This window comes from Oncorhynchus mykiss, chromosome 19 (assembly GCF_057628025.1).
Source record: "Oncorhynchus mykiss isolate SJ-2025 chromosome 19, ASM5762802v1, whole genome shotgun sequence".
In the NCBI taxonomy this organism is placed as follows: Eukaryota; Metazoa; Chordata; class Actinopteri; order Salmoniformes; family Salmonidae; genus Oncorhynchus; species Oncorhynchus mykiss.
In genome coordinates this window covers 4437501-4454943 of record NC_143040.1, presented here as the reverse complement: position 1 = coordinate 4454943, position 17443 = coordinate 4437501, and the positions used below count along the sequence as shown (strand labels likewise).

Sequence of the window (17443 nt, the reverse complement as noted above, 5' to 3'; positions counted from 1 at the left end):
CTCTCTCTCTCTCTCTATATATATATATATATATATATATATATCTCTCTCTCTCTCTCTCTCTCTCTCTCTCTGTCTCTCTCTGTCTCTAGTAGACAGTAGACTGATCAAACCTGTATTCCTCTCTAAGCAGGAAGTCTATCCAGGCAGCTTGCAGTTACAGCGGAATTTGTTTACTGTGTGTGTGTGTGCGGGCGTGCATGTTTGTGTGTTTGTGTGTTAGGGGCGTGACGTTTAAACAACATTGGCATCGTTAACATTTAGAAAAAAATCCCGAACCGAAAGCATATGTTCTTTTGAGTGTTTTAACCTAACTAGTGTTTTAACCTAACTAGTGTTTTAACCTAGCTAGTGTTTTAACCTAACTAGTGTTTTAACCTAGCTAGTGTTTTAACCTAACTAGTGTTTTAACCTAACTAGTGTTTTAACCTGACTAGTGTTTTAACCTAGCTAGTGTTTTAACCTAACTAGTGTTTTAACCTAGCTAGTGTTTTAACCTAACTAGTGTTTTAACCTAACTAGTGTTTTAACCTGACTAGTGTTTTAACCTGACTAGTGTTTTAACCTAACTAGTGTTTTTAACCTAACTAGTGTTTTAACCTGACTAGTGTTTTAACCTGACTAGTGTTTTAACCTAACTAGTGTTTTAACCTAGCTAGTGTTTTAACCTAACTAGTGTTTGAACCTAACTAGTGTTTTAACCTGACTAGTGTTTTAACCTGACTAGTGTTTTAACCTAACTAGTGTTTTAACCTAACTAGTGTTTTAACCTAACTAACTAGTGTTTTAACCTAACTAACTAGTGTTTTAACCTGACTAACTAGTGTTTTATCCTGACTAGTGTTTTAACCTAACTAGTGTTTTAACCTGACTAGTTTTTTAACCTAACTAGTGTTTTAACCTGACTAGTGTTTTAACTTGACTAGTGTTTTAACCTGACTAGTGTTTTAACCTGACTAGTGTTTTAACCTGACTAGTGTTTTAACCTAACTAGTGTTTTAACCTGACTGGTGTTTTAACCTAACTAGTGTTTTAACCTGACTAGTGTTTTAACCTGACTAGTGTTTTAACCTGACTAGTGTTTTAACCTGACTAGTGTTTTAACCTGACTAGTGTTTTAACCTAACTAGTCTTTTAACCTGACTAGTGTTTTAACCTGACTAGTGTTTTAACCTGACTAGTGTTTTAACCTGACTAGTGTTTTAACCTAACTAGTGTTTTAACCTGACTGGTGTTTTAACCTAACTAGTGTTTTAACCTGACTAGTGTTTTAACCTGACTAGTGTTTTAACCTGACTAGTGTTTTAACCTAACTAGTGTTTTAACCTGACTAGTGTTTTAACCTGACTAACTAGTGTTTTATCCTGACTAGTGTTTTAACCTAACTAGTGTTTTAACCTGACTAGTGTTTTAACCTAACTAGTGTTTTAACCTGACTAGTGTTTTAACTTGACTAGTGTTTTAACCTGACTAGTGTTTTAACCTGACTAGTGTTTTAACCTGACTAGTGTTTTAACCTGACTAGTGTTTTAACCTGACTAGTGTTTTAACCTAACTAGTGTTTTAACCTGACTAGTGTTTTAGTTGGGGAACGTTGTCATTTGACGTAAAAAGAGGCAAACTTTAGGGAATAGAGATCCAGATTACCAAGACATGTGAGCATGACTCTTTCTGCTGGCCTGCTCCTCTCTCTCTCCCCGGCTGGCCCGCTCCCCCCTCTCTCTCTCTCTCCCTGGCTGGCCCGCTCCTCTCTCTCTCTCTCTCTCCCTGGCTGGCCCGCTCCTCTCTCTCTCTCTCTCTCCCTGGCTGGCCCGCTCCTCTCTCTCTCTCTCTCCCTGGCTGGCCCGCTCCTCTCTCTCTCTCTCTCCCTGGCTGGCCCGCTCCTCTCTCTCTCTCTCTCCCTGGCTGGCCCGCTCCTCTCTCTCTCTCTCTCTCCCTGGCTGGCCCGCTCCTCTCTCTCTCTCTCTCCCTGGCTGGCCCGCTCCTCTCTCTCTCTTTCTCCCTGGCTGGCCCGCTCCTCTCTCTCTCTCTCTCCCTGGCTGGCCCGCTCCTCTCTCTCTCTCTCTCCCTGGCTGGCCCGCTCCTCTCTCTCTCTCTCTCCCTGGCTGGCCCGCTCCTCTCTCTCTCTCTCTCCCTGGCTGGCCCGCTCCTCTCTCTCTCTTTCTCCCTGGCTGGCCCGCTCCTCTCTCTCTCTCTCTCTCTCCCTGGCTGGCCCGCTCCTCTCTCTCTCTCTCTCCCTGGCTGGCCCGCTCCTCTCTCTCTCTCTCTCCCTGGCTGGCCCGCTCCTCTCTCTCTCTCTCTCCCTGGCTGGCCCGCTCCTCTCTCTCTCTTTCTCCCTGGCTGGCCCGCTCCTCTCTCTCTCTCTCTCCCTGGCTGGCCCGCTCCTCTCTCTCTCTCTCTCCCTGGCTGGCCCGCTCCTCTCTCTCTCTCTCTCCCTGGCTGGCCCGCTCCTCTCTCTCTCTCTCTCCCTGGCTGGCCCGCTCCTCTCTCTCTCTCTCTCTCCCTGGCTGGCCCGCTCCTCCCTCTTCTCTTTTCTCTGTTGTCTATAGAATATCATAGCCTCTGTTTTAATAAAGTTGAGAAACATTGCAAGACAAGGAATTGCGAGATACCGCATTCTGTTGTGAAATACAGCTGGTGATCTATACTGATAGATAGACCTAGTGCACGGTTCTGTCTGACTGGTGTCTGACCTGTCTATACTGATAGATAGAACCGTACACTAGGTCTGTCTGTCTGGTGACTGACCTGCCTATACTGATAGATAGACCTAGTGCACGGTTCTGTCTGACTGGTGTCTGACCTGTCTATACTGATAGATAGAACCGTACACTAGGTCTGTCTGTCTGGTGACTGACCTGCCTATACTGATAGATAGACCTAGTGCACGGTTCTGTCTGTTTGGTGACTGACCTGCCTATACTGATAGATAGACCTAGTGCACGGTTCTGTCTGTCTGGTGACTGACCTGCCTATACTGATAGATAGACCTAGTGCACGGTTCTGTCTGTCTGGTGACTGACCTGCCTATACTGATAGATAGACCTAGTGCACGGTTCTGTCTGTCTGGTGACTGACCTGCCTATACTGATAGATAGACCTAGTGCACGGTTCTGTCTGTCTGTCTGGTGTCTGACCTGCCTATACTGATAGATAGACCTAGTGCACGGTTCTGTCTGTGTCTGGTGACTGACCTGCCTATACTGATAGATAGACCTAGTGCACGGTTCTGTCTGTCTGTCTGTCTCTGGTGAGTGACCTGCCTATACTGATAGATAGACCTAGTGCACGGTTCTGTCTGTCTGTCTGGTGTCTGACCTGCCTATACTGATAGATAGACCTAGTGCACGGTTCTCTGTCTGTCTGGTGCTGACCTGCCTATATTGCTCCCCCCCCTCCCTCTCTCCGTCCCCCCCTCCCTCTCTCCGTCCCCCCCTCCCTCTCTCCGTCCCCCCCCCTCCCTCTCTCCGTCCCCCCCTCCCTCTCTCCGTCCCCCCCTCCCTCTCTCCGTCCCCCCCCCTCCCTCTCTCCCCCCCCTCCCTCTCTCCGTCCCCCCCCCTCCCTCTCTCCCCCCCCTCCCTCTCTCCGTCCCCCCCTCCCTCTCTCCGCCCCCCCCCCTCCCTCTCTCCGTCCCTCTAAATATGCTTGTGTCTTGTGTGCTCAGAAGTATGCCAACTAATCAATCGCCTCCGTTCCAGCAACACTGAATCTTAGGAGTCGATTCTTAGCTGAATCGAATCTTGCCCCCCGTCAGAAATGGGAGTCGACACTGAGTCAATGTGCAAGGAGTGGAGGAATCAATTATTTTGGAGTCGACTCTGTGAGTCAATGTGCAAGGAGTGGAGGAATCAATTATTTTGGAGTCGACTCTGTGAGTCAATGTGCAAGGAGTGGAGGAATCAATTATTTTGGAGTCGACTCTGTGAGTCAACGTGCAAGGAGTGGAGGAATCAATTATTTTGGGAGTCGACTCTGTGAGTCAATGTGCAAGGAGTAGAGGAATCAATTATTTTGGAGTTGACTCTGTGAGTCAATGTGCAAGGAGAGGAGGAATCAATTATTTTGGAGTCGACTCTCCCACCACTAAGTCATTAACAGTTGGAAAATGGCATAAATTTATTTTTTAACCTTTATTTAACTAGGCAAGTCAGTTAAAAACAAATGTTTATTTTCAATGACGGCCTAGGAACAGTGGGTTAACTGCCTGTTCAGGGGCATAACGACAGATTTGTACCTTGTCAGCTCGGGGGATTTGAACTTGCAACCTTCCGGTTACTAGTCCAACGCTCTAACCACTAGGCTACATGCGCCAAATACAACAGATGTGGGTGGACTGTACTGTGACATGCTGACTTCTCTCTCTCTCTCTCTCTGTCTCTATCTCTGTCTCTGTCTCTCTTTCTCTCTTTCCTCTGGAGACCACAGGATCTTAATTATGAGAGACGTTTCTCGCCGTCTGTTCTGTCAAACTCAACGACTGAAAATATTGTCTTTCTGCACCCCGTGACTAGACAGGTCTAAGATCAGTGTTTAAATAAGGCTGAGTGTCTTTCTGCACCCCGTGACCAGACAGGTCTAAGATCAGTGTTTTAATAAGGCTGAGTGTCTTTCTGCACCCCGTGACTAGACAGGTCTAAGATCAGTGTTTTAATAAGGCTGAGTGTCTTTCTGCACCCCGTGACTAGACAGGTCTAAGATCAGTGTTTAAATAAGGCTGAGTGTCTTTCTGCACCCCGTGACCAGACAGGTCTAAGATCAGTGTTTTAATAAGGCTGAGTGTCTTTCTGCACCCCGTGACTAGACAGGTCTAAGATCAGTGTTTAAATAAGGCTGAGTGTCTTTCTGCACCCCGTGACTAGACAGGTCTAAGATCAGTGTTTAAATAAGGCTGAGTGTCTTTCTGCACCCCGTGACTAGACAGGTCTAAGATCAGTGTTTAAATAAGGCTGAGTGTCTTTCTGCACCCCGTGACTAGACAGGTCTAAGATCAGTGTTTAAATAAGGCTGAGTGTCTTTCTGCACCCCGTGACTAGACAGGTCTAACATCAGTGTTTAAATAAGGCTGAGTGTCTTTCTGCACCCCGTGACTAGACAGGTCTAAGATCAGTGTTTTAATAAGGCTGAGTGTCTTTCTGCACCCCGTGACCAGGCAGTTTTTTTTCTCTAGCATGGTTTATTTAACTAGGTGCACTTTAGACCAGGTTCAATAGGACTCTAGTGCACTACTTTAGACCAGGTTCAATAGGACTCTAGTGCACTACTTTAGACCAGGTTCAATAGGACTCTAGTGCACTACTTTAGACCAGGTTCAATAGGACTCTAGTGCACTACTTTAGACCAGGTTCAATAGGACTCTAGTGCACTACTTTAGACCAGGTTCAATAGGACTCTAATGCACTACTTTAGACCAGGTTCAATAGGACTCTAGTGCACTACTTTAGACCAGGTCCAATAGGACTCTAGTGCACTACTTTAGACCAGGTTCAATAGGACTCTAGTGCACTACTTTAGACCAGGTTCAATAGGACTCTAGTGCACTACTTTAGACCAGGTTCAATTGGACTATAGTGCACTACTTTAGACCAGATTCAATAGGACTCTAGTGCACTACTTTAGACCAGGTTCAATAGGACTCTAGTGCACTACTTTAGACCAGGTTCAATAGGACTCTAGTGCACTACTTTAGACCAGGTTCAATAGGACTCTAGTGCACTACTTTAGACCAGATTCAATAGGACTCTAGTGCACTACTTTAGACCAGATTCAATAGGACTCTAGTGCACTACTTTAGACCAGGTTCAATAGGACTCTAGTGCACTACTTTAGACCAGATTCAATAGGACTCTAGTGCACTACTTTAGACCAGGTTCAATAGGACTCTAGTGCACTACTTTAGACCAGATTCTATAGGACTCTAGTGCACTACTTTAGACCAGATTCAATAGGACTCTAGTGCACTACTTTAGACCAGGTTCAATAGGACTCTAGTGCACTACGTTAGACCAGGTTCAATAGGACTCTAGTGCACTACTTTAGACCAGATTCAATAGGACTCTAGTGCACTACTTTAGACCAGGTTCAATAGGACTCTAGTGCACTACTTTAGACCAGATTCAATAGGACTCTAGTGCACTACTTTAGACCAGGTTCAATAGGACTATAGTGCACTACTTTAGACCAGGTTCAATAGGACTCTAGTGCACTACTTTAGAACAGATTCTATAGGACTCTAGTGCACTACTTTAGACCAGGGGCCCATAGGACTCTAGTGCACTACTTTAGACCAGATTCAATAGGACTCTAGTGCACTACTTTAGACCAGATTCAATAGGACTCTAGTGCACTACTTTAGACCAGGTTCAATAGGACTCTAGTGCACTACTTTAGACCAGGTTCAATTGGACTCTAGTGCACTACTTTAGACCAGGTTCAATAGGACTCTAGTGCACTACTTTAGACCAGGTTCAATAGGACTCTAGTGCACTACTTTAGACCAGGTTCAATAGGACTCTAGTGCACTACTTTAGACCAGGTTCAATAGGACTCTAGTGCACTACTTTAGACCAGGTTCAATAGGACTCTAGTGCACTACTTTAGACCAGGTTCAATAGGACTCTAATGCACTACTTTAGACCAGGTCCAATAGGACTCTAGTGCACTACTTTAGACCAGGTTCAATAGGACTCTAGTGCACTACTTTAGACCAGATTCAATAGGACTCTAGTGCACTACTTTAGACCAGATTCAATAGGACTCTAGTGAATAACAACAGGATCAATATCATGTCTGATAATAACAACAGGATCAATATCATGTCTGATAATAACAACAGGATCAATATCATGTCTGATAATAACAACAGGATCAATATCATGTCTGATAATAACAACAGGATCAATATCATGTCTGATAATAACAACAGGATCAATATCATGTCTGATAATAACAACAGGATCAATATCATGTCTGATGTGAATAACATGAGATATTATGCTAATAGTTATGCTAAATCTCTAGGGAAATAAATTGTATTAAAAGATGTTTTAAAACAACTTAGTTTATATTAACTCTCTGACGGGATGATCAAATGATTTGAAGGATCATCAGTGAATAATTGTGTTTTATTAGTGAAGTTATTGAGGCCATCTGACCACCTCCAATGGGTTTTGACAGGGAGGCAAAGAGAGAGAGGAGTGTGTCTCTCTGACCGAATTCCATTTATACTGAACAAAAGTATAAACGCAACATGTAAAGTGTTGGTCCCATGTTTCATGAGCTGAAATAAAACATCCCAGAAATGTCCCATATGCACAAAAAGCTTATTTTCTCTCAAATTCTGTGCAAAAATGTGTTTACATCCCTGTTAGTGAGCATTTCTCCTTTGCCAAGATAATCCATCCATCTGACAGGTGTGGCATATCAAGCATCTGATTAAACAGCATGATCATTACACAGGTGCGCCTTGTGCTGGGGGACAATAAAAGGCCGCTTTGAAATGTGGAAGACATTTAGTCTGGCGATGTCATAAGTGACATAGTACTAGAATAGGGCCTGTATCTAGAATAGGGCCTGTATCTAGAATAGGGCCTGTATCTAGAATTGGGCCTGTATCTAGAATAGGGCCTGTATCTAGAATAGGGCCTGTATCTAGAATAGGGCCTGTAACTGTCTTTCTCGAACCAGGAAATGATGGAGACCTGCACACTGTTGAAAATACACAGACAAAATCCCAAACCTGAGGTTTAAATGCAAACATTATTTGGGTACCTACTCACTGGGAACAGACAATGTTCTCTTTAAAAAGGTCATTTATACCAGGTCAGCCTCTTGTCAGGAATGGAACAGACCAGCGCTGTGCTTCATTCCAGGAAGGGTCTCTACCCTTCTTCATTTTCCCCTTCTCACTTTCTCTCCTTCATCTCCTCCCTCTTCTCCCTCTTCTCCCTCTTCTCTCTCTCCTCTCCTTCATCTTCTCCCTCTTCTCTCTCTCCTCTCCTTCATCTCCTCCCTCTTCTCCCTCTCCTCCCTCTTCTCTCTCTCCTCTCCTCTCTCTCCTCCCTCTCCTCCCCCTCTCCTCCCTCTCCTCCCTCTCTTCTTCTCTCCTCTTCTCCCTCTCCTCCCTCTTCTCCCTCTCCCCCCTCTTCTCTCTCTCCCCCCTCTTCTCTCTCTCCCCCTCTTCTCCCTCTTCTCCCTCTTCTCCCTCTTCTCCCTCTCCCCCCTCTCCTCATCCTCTCCTCCCTCTCCTCCCTCTCCTCTCCTCTTCTCTCCTCTTCTCCCTCTCCTCTCCTCTCCTCTCCTCCCTCTTCTCCCTCTTCTGTCTCTCCTGGACTGGTGTATATGAGATGCTGTCCTCTATATGAGATGTTGTCCTCTATATGAGATGCTGTCCTCCAGAGGGAAAACAGTGTGTATGTTGTAGGATATCCCTCCGCAGGGGTCCCTCGGTCCCTGTAGAGATATCCCTCCGCAGGGGTCCCTCGGTCCCGTAGAAGATATCCCTCCGCAGGGGTCCCTCGGTCCCTGTAGAAGATATCCCTCCGCAGGGGTCCCTCGGTCCCTGTAGAAGATATCCCTCCGCAGGGGTCCCTCGGTCCCTGTAGAAGATATCCCTCCGCAGGGGTCCCTCGGTCCCTGTAGAAGATATCCCTCCGCAGGGGTCCCTCGGTCCCTGTAGAAGATATCCCTCCGCAGGGGTCCCTCAGTCCCTGTAGAAGGTATCCCTCCGCAGGGGTCCCTGTAGAAGATATCCCTCCGCAGGGGTCCCTCGGTCCCTGTAGAAGATATCCCTCCGCAGGGGTCCCTCGGCTGCGTGTGTTTTGGGGTTCAGCTCTCCACCTCTTCTGGTAGAACCACCAGTCTGATGACCTCTGACCCTTGACCTTACTAGTATCCCTGAAGGGGTCATAGGAGAACCACCAGTCTGATGACCTCTAACCCCTGACCTTACTAGAACCCCTGAAGGGGTCATAGGAGAACCACCAGTCTGAGTGGTGGAAAAAGTACCCAATTGTCATACTTGAGTAAAAGTGAAGATACCTTAATATAAAATGACAAAAGTGAAAGTCAGCCAGAAAAATATTACTTCAGTAAAAGTCTAAAAGTATTTGGTTTAAAATGTACTTATGTATCAACAGTAAAAGTATAATTGATTTCAAATTCCTTATATTAAGCGAACCAGACGGCAACATTTTATTTTATTGTGGGGGGGACTGATATCCAGGGGCACATTCCAACACTCAGACATCATTTACAAACTAAGCATTAGTGTTTAGCGAGTCCTCCAGATCAGAGGCAGTAGGGATGTTCTCTGTTTAGTGAGTCCTCCAGATCAGAGGCAGTAGGGATGTTCTCTGTTTAGTGAGTCCTCCAGATCAGAGGCAGTAGGGATGTTCTCTGTTTAGTGAGTCCTCCAGATCAGAGGCAGTAGGGATGTTCTCTGTTTAGTGAGTCCTCCAGATCAGAGGCAGTAGGGATGTTCTCTGTTTAGTGAGTCCTCCAGATCAGAGGCAGTAGGGATGTTCTCTGTTTAGTGAGTCCTCCAGATCAGAGGCAGTAGGGATGACCAGGGATGTTCTCTGTTTAGTGAGTCCTCCAGATCAGAGGCAGTAGGGATGACCAGGGATGTTCTCTGTTTAGTGAGTCCTCCAGATCAGAGGCAGTAGGGATGACCAGGGATGTTCTCTGTTTAGTGAGTCCTCCAGATCAGAGGCAGTAGGGATGACCAGGGATGTTCTCTGTTTAGTGAGTCCTCCAGATCAGAGGCAGTAGGGATGTTCTCTGTTTAGTGAGTCCTCCAGATCAGAGGCAGTAGGGATGACCAGGGATGTTATCTGTTTAGTGAGTCCACCAGATCAGAGGCAGTAGGGATGTTCTCTGTTTAGTGAGTCCTCCAGATCAGAGGCAGTAGGGATGACCAGGGATGTTATCTGTTTAGTGAGTCCACCAGATCAGAGGCAGTAGGGATGACCAGGGATGTTCTCTGTTTAGTGAGTCCTCCAGATCAGAGGCAGTAGGGATGGCCAGGGATGTTCTCTGTTTAGTGAGTCCTCCAGATCAGAGGCAGTAGGGATGTTCTCTGTTTAGTGAGTCCTCCAGATCAGAGGCAGTAGGGAGGACGAGGGATGTTCTCTGTTTAGTGAGTCCTCCAGATCAGAGGCAGTAGGGATGTTCTCTGTTTAGTGAGTCCTCCAGATCAGAGGCAGTAGGGATGACCAGGGATGTTCTCTGTTTAGTGAGTCCACCAGATCAGAGGCAGTAGGGATGACCAGGGATGTTCTCTGTTTAGTGAGTCCTCCAGATCAGAGGCAGTAGGGATGTTCTCTGTTTAGTGAGACCTCCAGATCAGAGGCAGTAGGGAGGACGAGGGATGTTCTCTGTTTAGTGAGTCCTCCAGATCAGAGGCAGTAGGGATGTTCTCTGTTTAGTGAGACCTCCAGATCAGAGGCAGTAGGGAGGACGAGGGATGTTCTCTGTTTAGTGAGTCCTCCAGATCAGAGGCAGTAGGGATGTTCTCTGTTTAGTGAGTCCTCCAGATCAGAGGCAGTAGGGAGGACGAGGGATGTTCTCTGTTTAGTGAGACCTCCAGATCAGAGGCATTAGGGATGTTCTCTGTTTAGTGAGTCCTCCAGATCAGAGGCAGTTGGGAGGACGAGGGATGTTCTCTGTTTAGTGAGACCTCCAGATCAGAGGCATTAGGGATGTTCTCTCTCTGTTTAGTGAGTCCTCCAGATCAGAGGCAGTAAGGATGACCAGGGATGTTCTCTGTTTAGTGAGTCCTCCAGATCGGAGAGAGTAGGGAGGACGAGGGATGTTCTCTTGATATGTGTGGGAATTGGACCGTTTTCCTGTCAAAATGTAACGAGTACTTTTGGGTGTCAGGGAAAATGTACGACGTAGAAAGTACATTATCTTCTTTCAGGAATGTAGTGAAGTAAACGTTGCCATAAATAGTAAAGTACAGATAAATATTTTACACCACTGCTGTTGACCTCTAACCCCTGACCCTCCTAGTCCCCCTGAGGGGGTCGTTGTCCTCCACCAGAGGGTGAAAGGTCAAATAAAAGACCCTTAAATAAGACGTGTGTTTTTCTTGGAACACTTTAGGGTCGTTTCACGGACCGTCTTTGTGACCCACTATCCTTTCAGCGTGTGTGTGTGTGTGTGTGTGTGTGTGTGTGTGTGTGTGTGTGTGTGTGTGATGAGAATAGCCAGCTGTACACACAGACACTGAGTTGTGGTTTATAGTAGCCAGCTAGATGTTGTTGTTGTTGTTTATATCCTGTGATTGTCCTGTCAGTATGTAAGGGCCAGCTAGATGTTGTTGTTGTTGTTTATATCCTGTGATTGTCCTGTCAGTATGTAAGGGCCAGCTAGATGTTGTTGTTGTTGTTTATATCCTGTGATTGTCCTGTCAGTCTAAGGGCCAGCTAGATGTTGTTGTTGTTGTTGTTTATATCCTGTGATTGTCCTGTCAGTCTAAGGGCCAGCTAGATGTTGTTGTTGTTTATATCCTGTGATTGTCCTGTCAGTCTGTAAGGGTCAGCTAGATGTTGTTGTTGTTGTTGTTTATATCCTGTGATTGTCCTGTCAGTCTAAGGGCCAGCTAGATGTTGTTGTTGTTTATATCCTGTGATTGTCCTGTCAGTCTGTAAGGGTCAGCTAGATGTTGTTGTTGTTGTTTATATCCTGTGATTGTCCTGTCAGTATGTAAGGGCCAGCTAGATGTTGTTGTTGTTGTTTATATCCTGTGATTGTCCTGTCAGTATGTAAGGGCCAGCTAGATGTTGTTGTTGTTGTTTATATCCTGTGATTGTCCTGTCAGTCTGTAAGGGCCGGCTAGATGTTGTTGTTGTTGTTTATATCCTGTGATTGTCCTGTCAGTATATAAGGGCCAGCTAGATGTTGTTGTTGTTGTTGTTTATATCCTGTGATTGTCCTGTCAGTATGTAAGGGCCAGCTAGATGTTGTTGTTTATATCCTGTGATTGTCCTGTCAGTCTGTAAGGGCAGCTAGATGTTGTTGTTGTTGTTGTTTATATCCTGTGATTGTCCTGTCAGTATGTAAGGGCCAGCTAGATGTTGTTGTTTATATCCTGTGATTGTCCTGTCAGTCTGTAAGGGCAGCTAGATGTTGTTGTTGTTGTTGTTTATATCCTGTGATTGTCCTGTCAGTATGTAAGGGCCAGCTAGATGTTGTTGTTTATATCCTGTGATTGTCCTGTCAGTCTGTAAGGGCAGCTAGATGTTGTTGTTGTTGTTGTTTATATCCTGTGATTGTCCTGTTAGTCTAAGGGCCAGCTAGATGTTGTTGTTTATATCCTGTGATTGTCCTGTCAGTATATAAGGGCCAGCTAGATGTTGTTGTTGTTGTTGTTGTTTATATCCTGTGATTGTCCTGTCAGTATATAAGGGCCAGCTAGATGTTGTTGTTGTTTATATCCTGTGATTGTCCTGTCAGTCTGTAAGGGCCAGCTAGATGTTGTTGTTGTTGTTTATATCCTGTGATTGTCCTGTCAGTATGTAAGGGCCAGCTAGATGTTGTTGTTGTTGTTTATATCCTGTGATTGTCCTGTCAGTCTGTAAGGGCAGCTAGATGTTGTTGTTGTTGTTTATATCCTGTGATTATCCTGTCAGTCTGTAAGGGTCAGCTAGATGTTGTTGTTGTTGTTTATATCCTGTGATTATCCTGTCAGTCTGTAAGGGCCAGCTAGATGTTGTTGTTGTTTATATCCTGTGATTGTCCTGTCAGTCTGTAAGGGCCAGCTAGATGTTGTTGTTGTTTATATCCTGTGATTGTCCTGTCAGTCTGTAAGGGCCAGCTAGATGTTGTTGTTGTTGTTTATATCCTGTGATTGTCCTGTCAGTCTGTAAGGGCCAGCTAGATGTTGTTGTTGTTTATATCCTGTGATTGTCCTGTCAGTATGTAAGGGCCAGCTAGATGTTGTTGTTGTTGTTGTTTATATCCTGTGATTGTCCTGTCAGTATGTAAGGGTCAGCTAGATGTTGTTGTTGTTGTTGTTTATATCCTGTGATTGTCCTGTCAGTATGTAAGGGCCAGCTAGATGTTGTTGTTGTTGTTGTTTATATCCTGTGATTGTCCTGTCAGTATGTAAGGGCCAGCTAGATGTTGTTGTTGTTGTTGTTTATATCCTGTGATTGTCCTGTCAGTCTGTAAGGGCCAGCTAGATGTTGTTGTTGTTGTTTATATCCTGTGATTGTCCTGTCAGTCTGTAAGGGCCAGCTAGATGTTGTTGTTGTTGTTTATATCCTGTGATTGTCCTGTCAGTCTAAGGGCCAGCTAGATGTTGTTGTTGTTTATATCCTGTGATTGTCCTGTCAGTCTAAGGGCCAGCTAGATGTTGTTGTTTATATCCTGTGATTGTCCTGTCAGTATGTAAGGGCCAGCTAGATGTTGTTGTTGTTGTTTATATCCTGTGATTGTCCTGTCAGTCTGTAAGGGCCAGCTAGATGTTGTTGTTGTTGTTTATATCCTGTGATTGTCCTGTCAGTCTGTAAGGGCCAGCTAGATGTTGTTGTTGTTGTTTATATCCTGTGATCGTCCTGTCAGTATATAAGGGCCAGCTAGATGTTGTTGTTGTTTATATCCTGTGATTGTCCTGTCAGTCTGTAAGGCCAGCTAGATGTTGTTGTTGTTGTTTATATCCTGTGATTGTCCTGTCAGTCTGTAAGGGCCAGCTAGATGTTGTTGTTGTTGTTTATATCCTGTGATTGTCCTGTCAGTCTGTAAGGGCCAGCTAGATGTTGTTGTTGTTGTTTATATCCTGTGATTGTCCTGTCAGTCTGTAAGGGCCAGCTAGATGTTGTTGTTGTTGTTTATATCCTGTGATTGTCCTGTCAGTATATAAGGGCCAGCTAGATGTTGTTGTTGTTGTTTATATCCTGTGATTGTCCTGTCAGTCTGTAAGGGTCAGCTAGATGTTGTTGTTGTTTATATCCTGTGATTGTCCTGTCAGTCTGTAAGGGCCAGCTAGATGTTGTTGTTGTTGTTGTTTATATCCTGTGATTGTCCTGTCAGTCTAAGGGCCAGCTAGATGTTGTTGTTGTTGTTGTTTATATCCTGTGATTATCCTGTCAGTCTGTAAGGGCCAGCTAGATGTTGTTGTTGTTTATATCCTGTGATTGTCCTGTCAGTCTGTAAGGGCCAGCTAGATGTTGTTGTTGTTGTGTTGTTGTTGTTTATATCCTGTGATTGTCCTGTCAGTCTGTAAGGGCCAGCTAGATGTTGTTGTGGATGTTGAAATAATGTTGGATTAAAATATTGTTGTGTTTCTGATATGAGATGTGTGGGAAATGTCTCTAATGTAAGTTAACCTCTGTTTTCTTTCTTTCTCTCTCCCTCTCTCTCTCTCCCTCTCTCTCTCTCTCTCTCTCTCTCTCCCTCTCCCTCTCCCCCTCTCTCTCTCCCTCTCTCTCTCCCTCTCTCTCTCTCTCTCTCTCTCTCCCTCTCCCTCTCCCTCTCTCCCCTCCTCTCTCTCCCTCTCTCCCCTCCTCTCCCATCCTCTCTCTCTCTCCCCTCCTCTCTCTCTCCCCTCCTCTCTCTCTCCCCTCCTCTCTCTCTCCCCTTCTCTCTCTCCCCTCTCTCTGTCTCTCTCTCCCTCTCTCCTCCTCTCTCTCCCCTCCTCTCTCTCCCTCTCTCCTCCTCTCTCTCCCTCTCTCCTCCTCTCTCTCCCTCTCTCCTCCTCTCTCTCCCCTCTCTCTCTCTCTCTGTCTCTCTCTCTCTCCCCTCCTCTCTCTCTCTCTCTCTCTCCCCTCCTCTCTCCCCTCCTCTCTCTCTCTCTCTCTCTCTCTCTCTCTCCCCTCCCCTCTCTCTCTCTCTCTCCCCTCCTCTCTCTCTCCCCTCCTCTCTCTCTCCCCTCCTCTCTCTCTCTCTCTCTCTCTCTCCCCTCCTCTCTCTCTCTCTCCCCTCCTCTCTCTCTCTCCCCCTCTCTCTCTCTCTCTCTCTCTCTCTCTCTCTCTCTCTCTCTCTCTCGCTCCCTCCCTCCCTCCCTGTGTGTCTAGGTGGAGGAGGGAAGAGGAATGGGCGCAGTAAGAAATGGAAGGAGATGTTGAAACTTCCCCACATCAGTCTGTGTGAAGAGCTACGCCGCACCATCGGTAGGATCACAGTGGTACTGACTGTTAGTGGTATCACAGTGGTACTGACTGTTAGTGGTATCACAGTGGTACTGACTGTTAGTGGTACCACAGTGGTACTGACTGTTAGTGGGATCACAGTGGTACTGACTGTTAGTGGTATCACAGTGGTACTGACTGTTAGTGGGATCACAGTGGTACTGACTGTTAGTGGTACCACAGTGGTACTGACTGTTAGTGGTACCACAGTGGTACTGACTGTTAGTGGTACCACAGTGGTACTGACTGTTAGTGGTATCACAGTGGTACTGACTGTTAGTGGTATCACAGTGGTACTGACTGTTAGTGGTACCACAGTGGTACTGACTGTTAGTGGTATCACAGTGGTACTGACTGTTAGTGGTACCACAGTGGTACTGACTGTTAGTGGTATCACAGTGGTACTGACTGTTAGTGGGATCACAGTGGTACTGACTGTTAGTGGGATCACAGTGGTACTGACTGTTAGTGGTATCACAGTGGTACTGACTGTTAGTGGTATCACAGTGGTACTGACTGTTAGTGGTATCACAGTGGTACTGACTGTTAGTGGGATCACAGTGGTACTGACTGTTAGTGGTATCACAGTGGTACTGACTGTTAGTGGTATTACAGTGGTACTGACTGTTAGTGGTACCACAGTGGTACTGACTGTTAGTGGTATCACAGTGGTACTGACTGTTAGTGGTACCACAGTGGTACTGACTGTTAGTGGTACCACAGCACTGTGTGTTACTGGCTGTTAGTGGTATCACAACACTGTGTGGTACTGACTGTTAGTGGTATCACAGTGGTACTGACTGTTAGTGGGATCACAGTGGTACTGACTGTTAGTGGGATCACAGTGGTACTGACTGTTAGTGGTACCACAGTGGTACTGACTGTTAGTGGTATCACAGTGGTACTGACTGTTAGTGGTACCACAGTGGTACTGACTGTTAGTGGGATCACAGTGGTACTGACTGTTAGTGGTATCACAGTGGTACTGACTGTTAGTGGTACCACAGTGGTACTGACTGTTAGTGGGATCACAGTGGTACTGACTGTTAGTGGGATCACAGTGGTACTGACTGTTAGTGATATCACAGTGGTACTGACTGTTAGTGATATCACAGTGGTACTGACTGTTAGTGGGATCACAGTGGTACTGACTGTTAGTGGGATCACAGTGGTACTGACTGTTAGTGGTATCACAGTGGTACTGACTGTTAGTGGGATCACAGTGGTACTGACTGTTAGTGGTACCACAGTGGTACTGACTGTTAGTGGTATCACAGTGGTACTGACTGTTAGTGGTACCACAGTGGTACTGACTGTTAGTGGTATCACAGTGGTACTGACTGTTAGTGGTATCACAGTGGTACTGACTGTTAGTGGTATCACAGTGGTACTGACTGTTAGTGGTACCACAGTGGTACTGACTGTTAGTGGTATCACAGTGGTACTGACTGTTAGTGGGATCACAGTGGTACTGACTGTTAGTGGTATCACAGTGGTACTGACTGTTAGTGGGATCACAGTGGTACTGACTGTTAGTGGTATCACAGTGGTACTGACTGTTAGTGGTATCACAGTGGTACTGACTGTTAGTGGTATAAGCCAGTGGTATGACGATACTGTGTGTGTGTGTGTGTGTGTGTGTGTGTGTGTGAGAGAGAGAGGACTGTTAATCAGTCTGTAACTATAAATTGCTCCAACATTCCTTCAACCTTCCATGTGGCCTTGTGGCAGATTCTACACCAGTCTACATTGAGAGAGTGTGTGTAGACCTATTTAACTGTGTGTGTGTGTGTGTGTGTGTGTGTGTGTAGACTTATTTAACTATACCAGAGGTCCTCACAAGGTCAGATTCTATTTCTAGGAGGTGAAGGTTAGAGTTTAGGGGCATAATAGGATTTGGAACGTGACTGAATGACGTGTCCCCACAAGGTTAGTCGTACAAGACTGTGTGTTTGTGTGTGTGTCATTGGGGTGTGTCTGTCAGAGAGGAAGTGGACTTCCTTCCTGTTTCTCGCCACAGTCACAGGGTGGGGACAGGAAGTGTGTGTGTGTGTCAGTGTTACTCAGTATTCCGAAACTTCTCAGCTTTTTGGATACCAGAACATGAGTAACGGTTCAGTACTATAATTATTTTTTTTTTTAAATGTTTAAACTTTCGGTATTTCTGTCAAATGTGTCTCACGTCGTCTGCTGATTGGAGAGAGGATCAAGTCTATCAGCGCAGACCATGTCCCATTTACACACTTGTGGAAATGTTGGAAGTGTTAATTACTGTTCGCAAAACAATGTCCATACAGGCTAGAATAACTTGA

At 45.7% G+C, this 17443-nt stretch overlaps 1 protein-coding gene across 2 annotated transcripts in view; it reads left to right on the top strand.

Moving 5' to 3' along the window:
- The window catches only part of grk4 (G protein-coupled receptor kinase 4), a 78590-nt gene that overhangs the window by 14374 nt on the left and 46773 nt on the right, over positions 1–17443 (top strand). For both annotated transcript variants that reach the window (XM_090209897.1, XM_090209896.1), the window contains exon 2: positions 15018–15113. In XM_090209897.1, coding sequence (XP_090066023.1) covers positions 15018–15113 — 96 coding nt within the window. The remainder of the gene's footprint in view (positions 1–15017; positions 15114–17443) is intronic.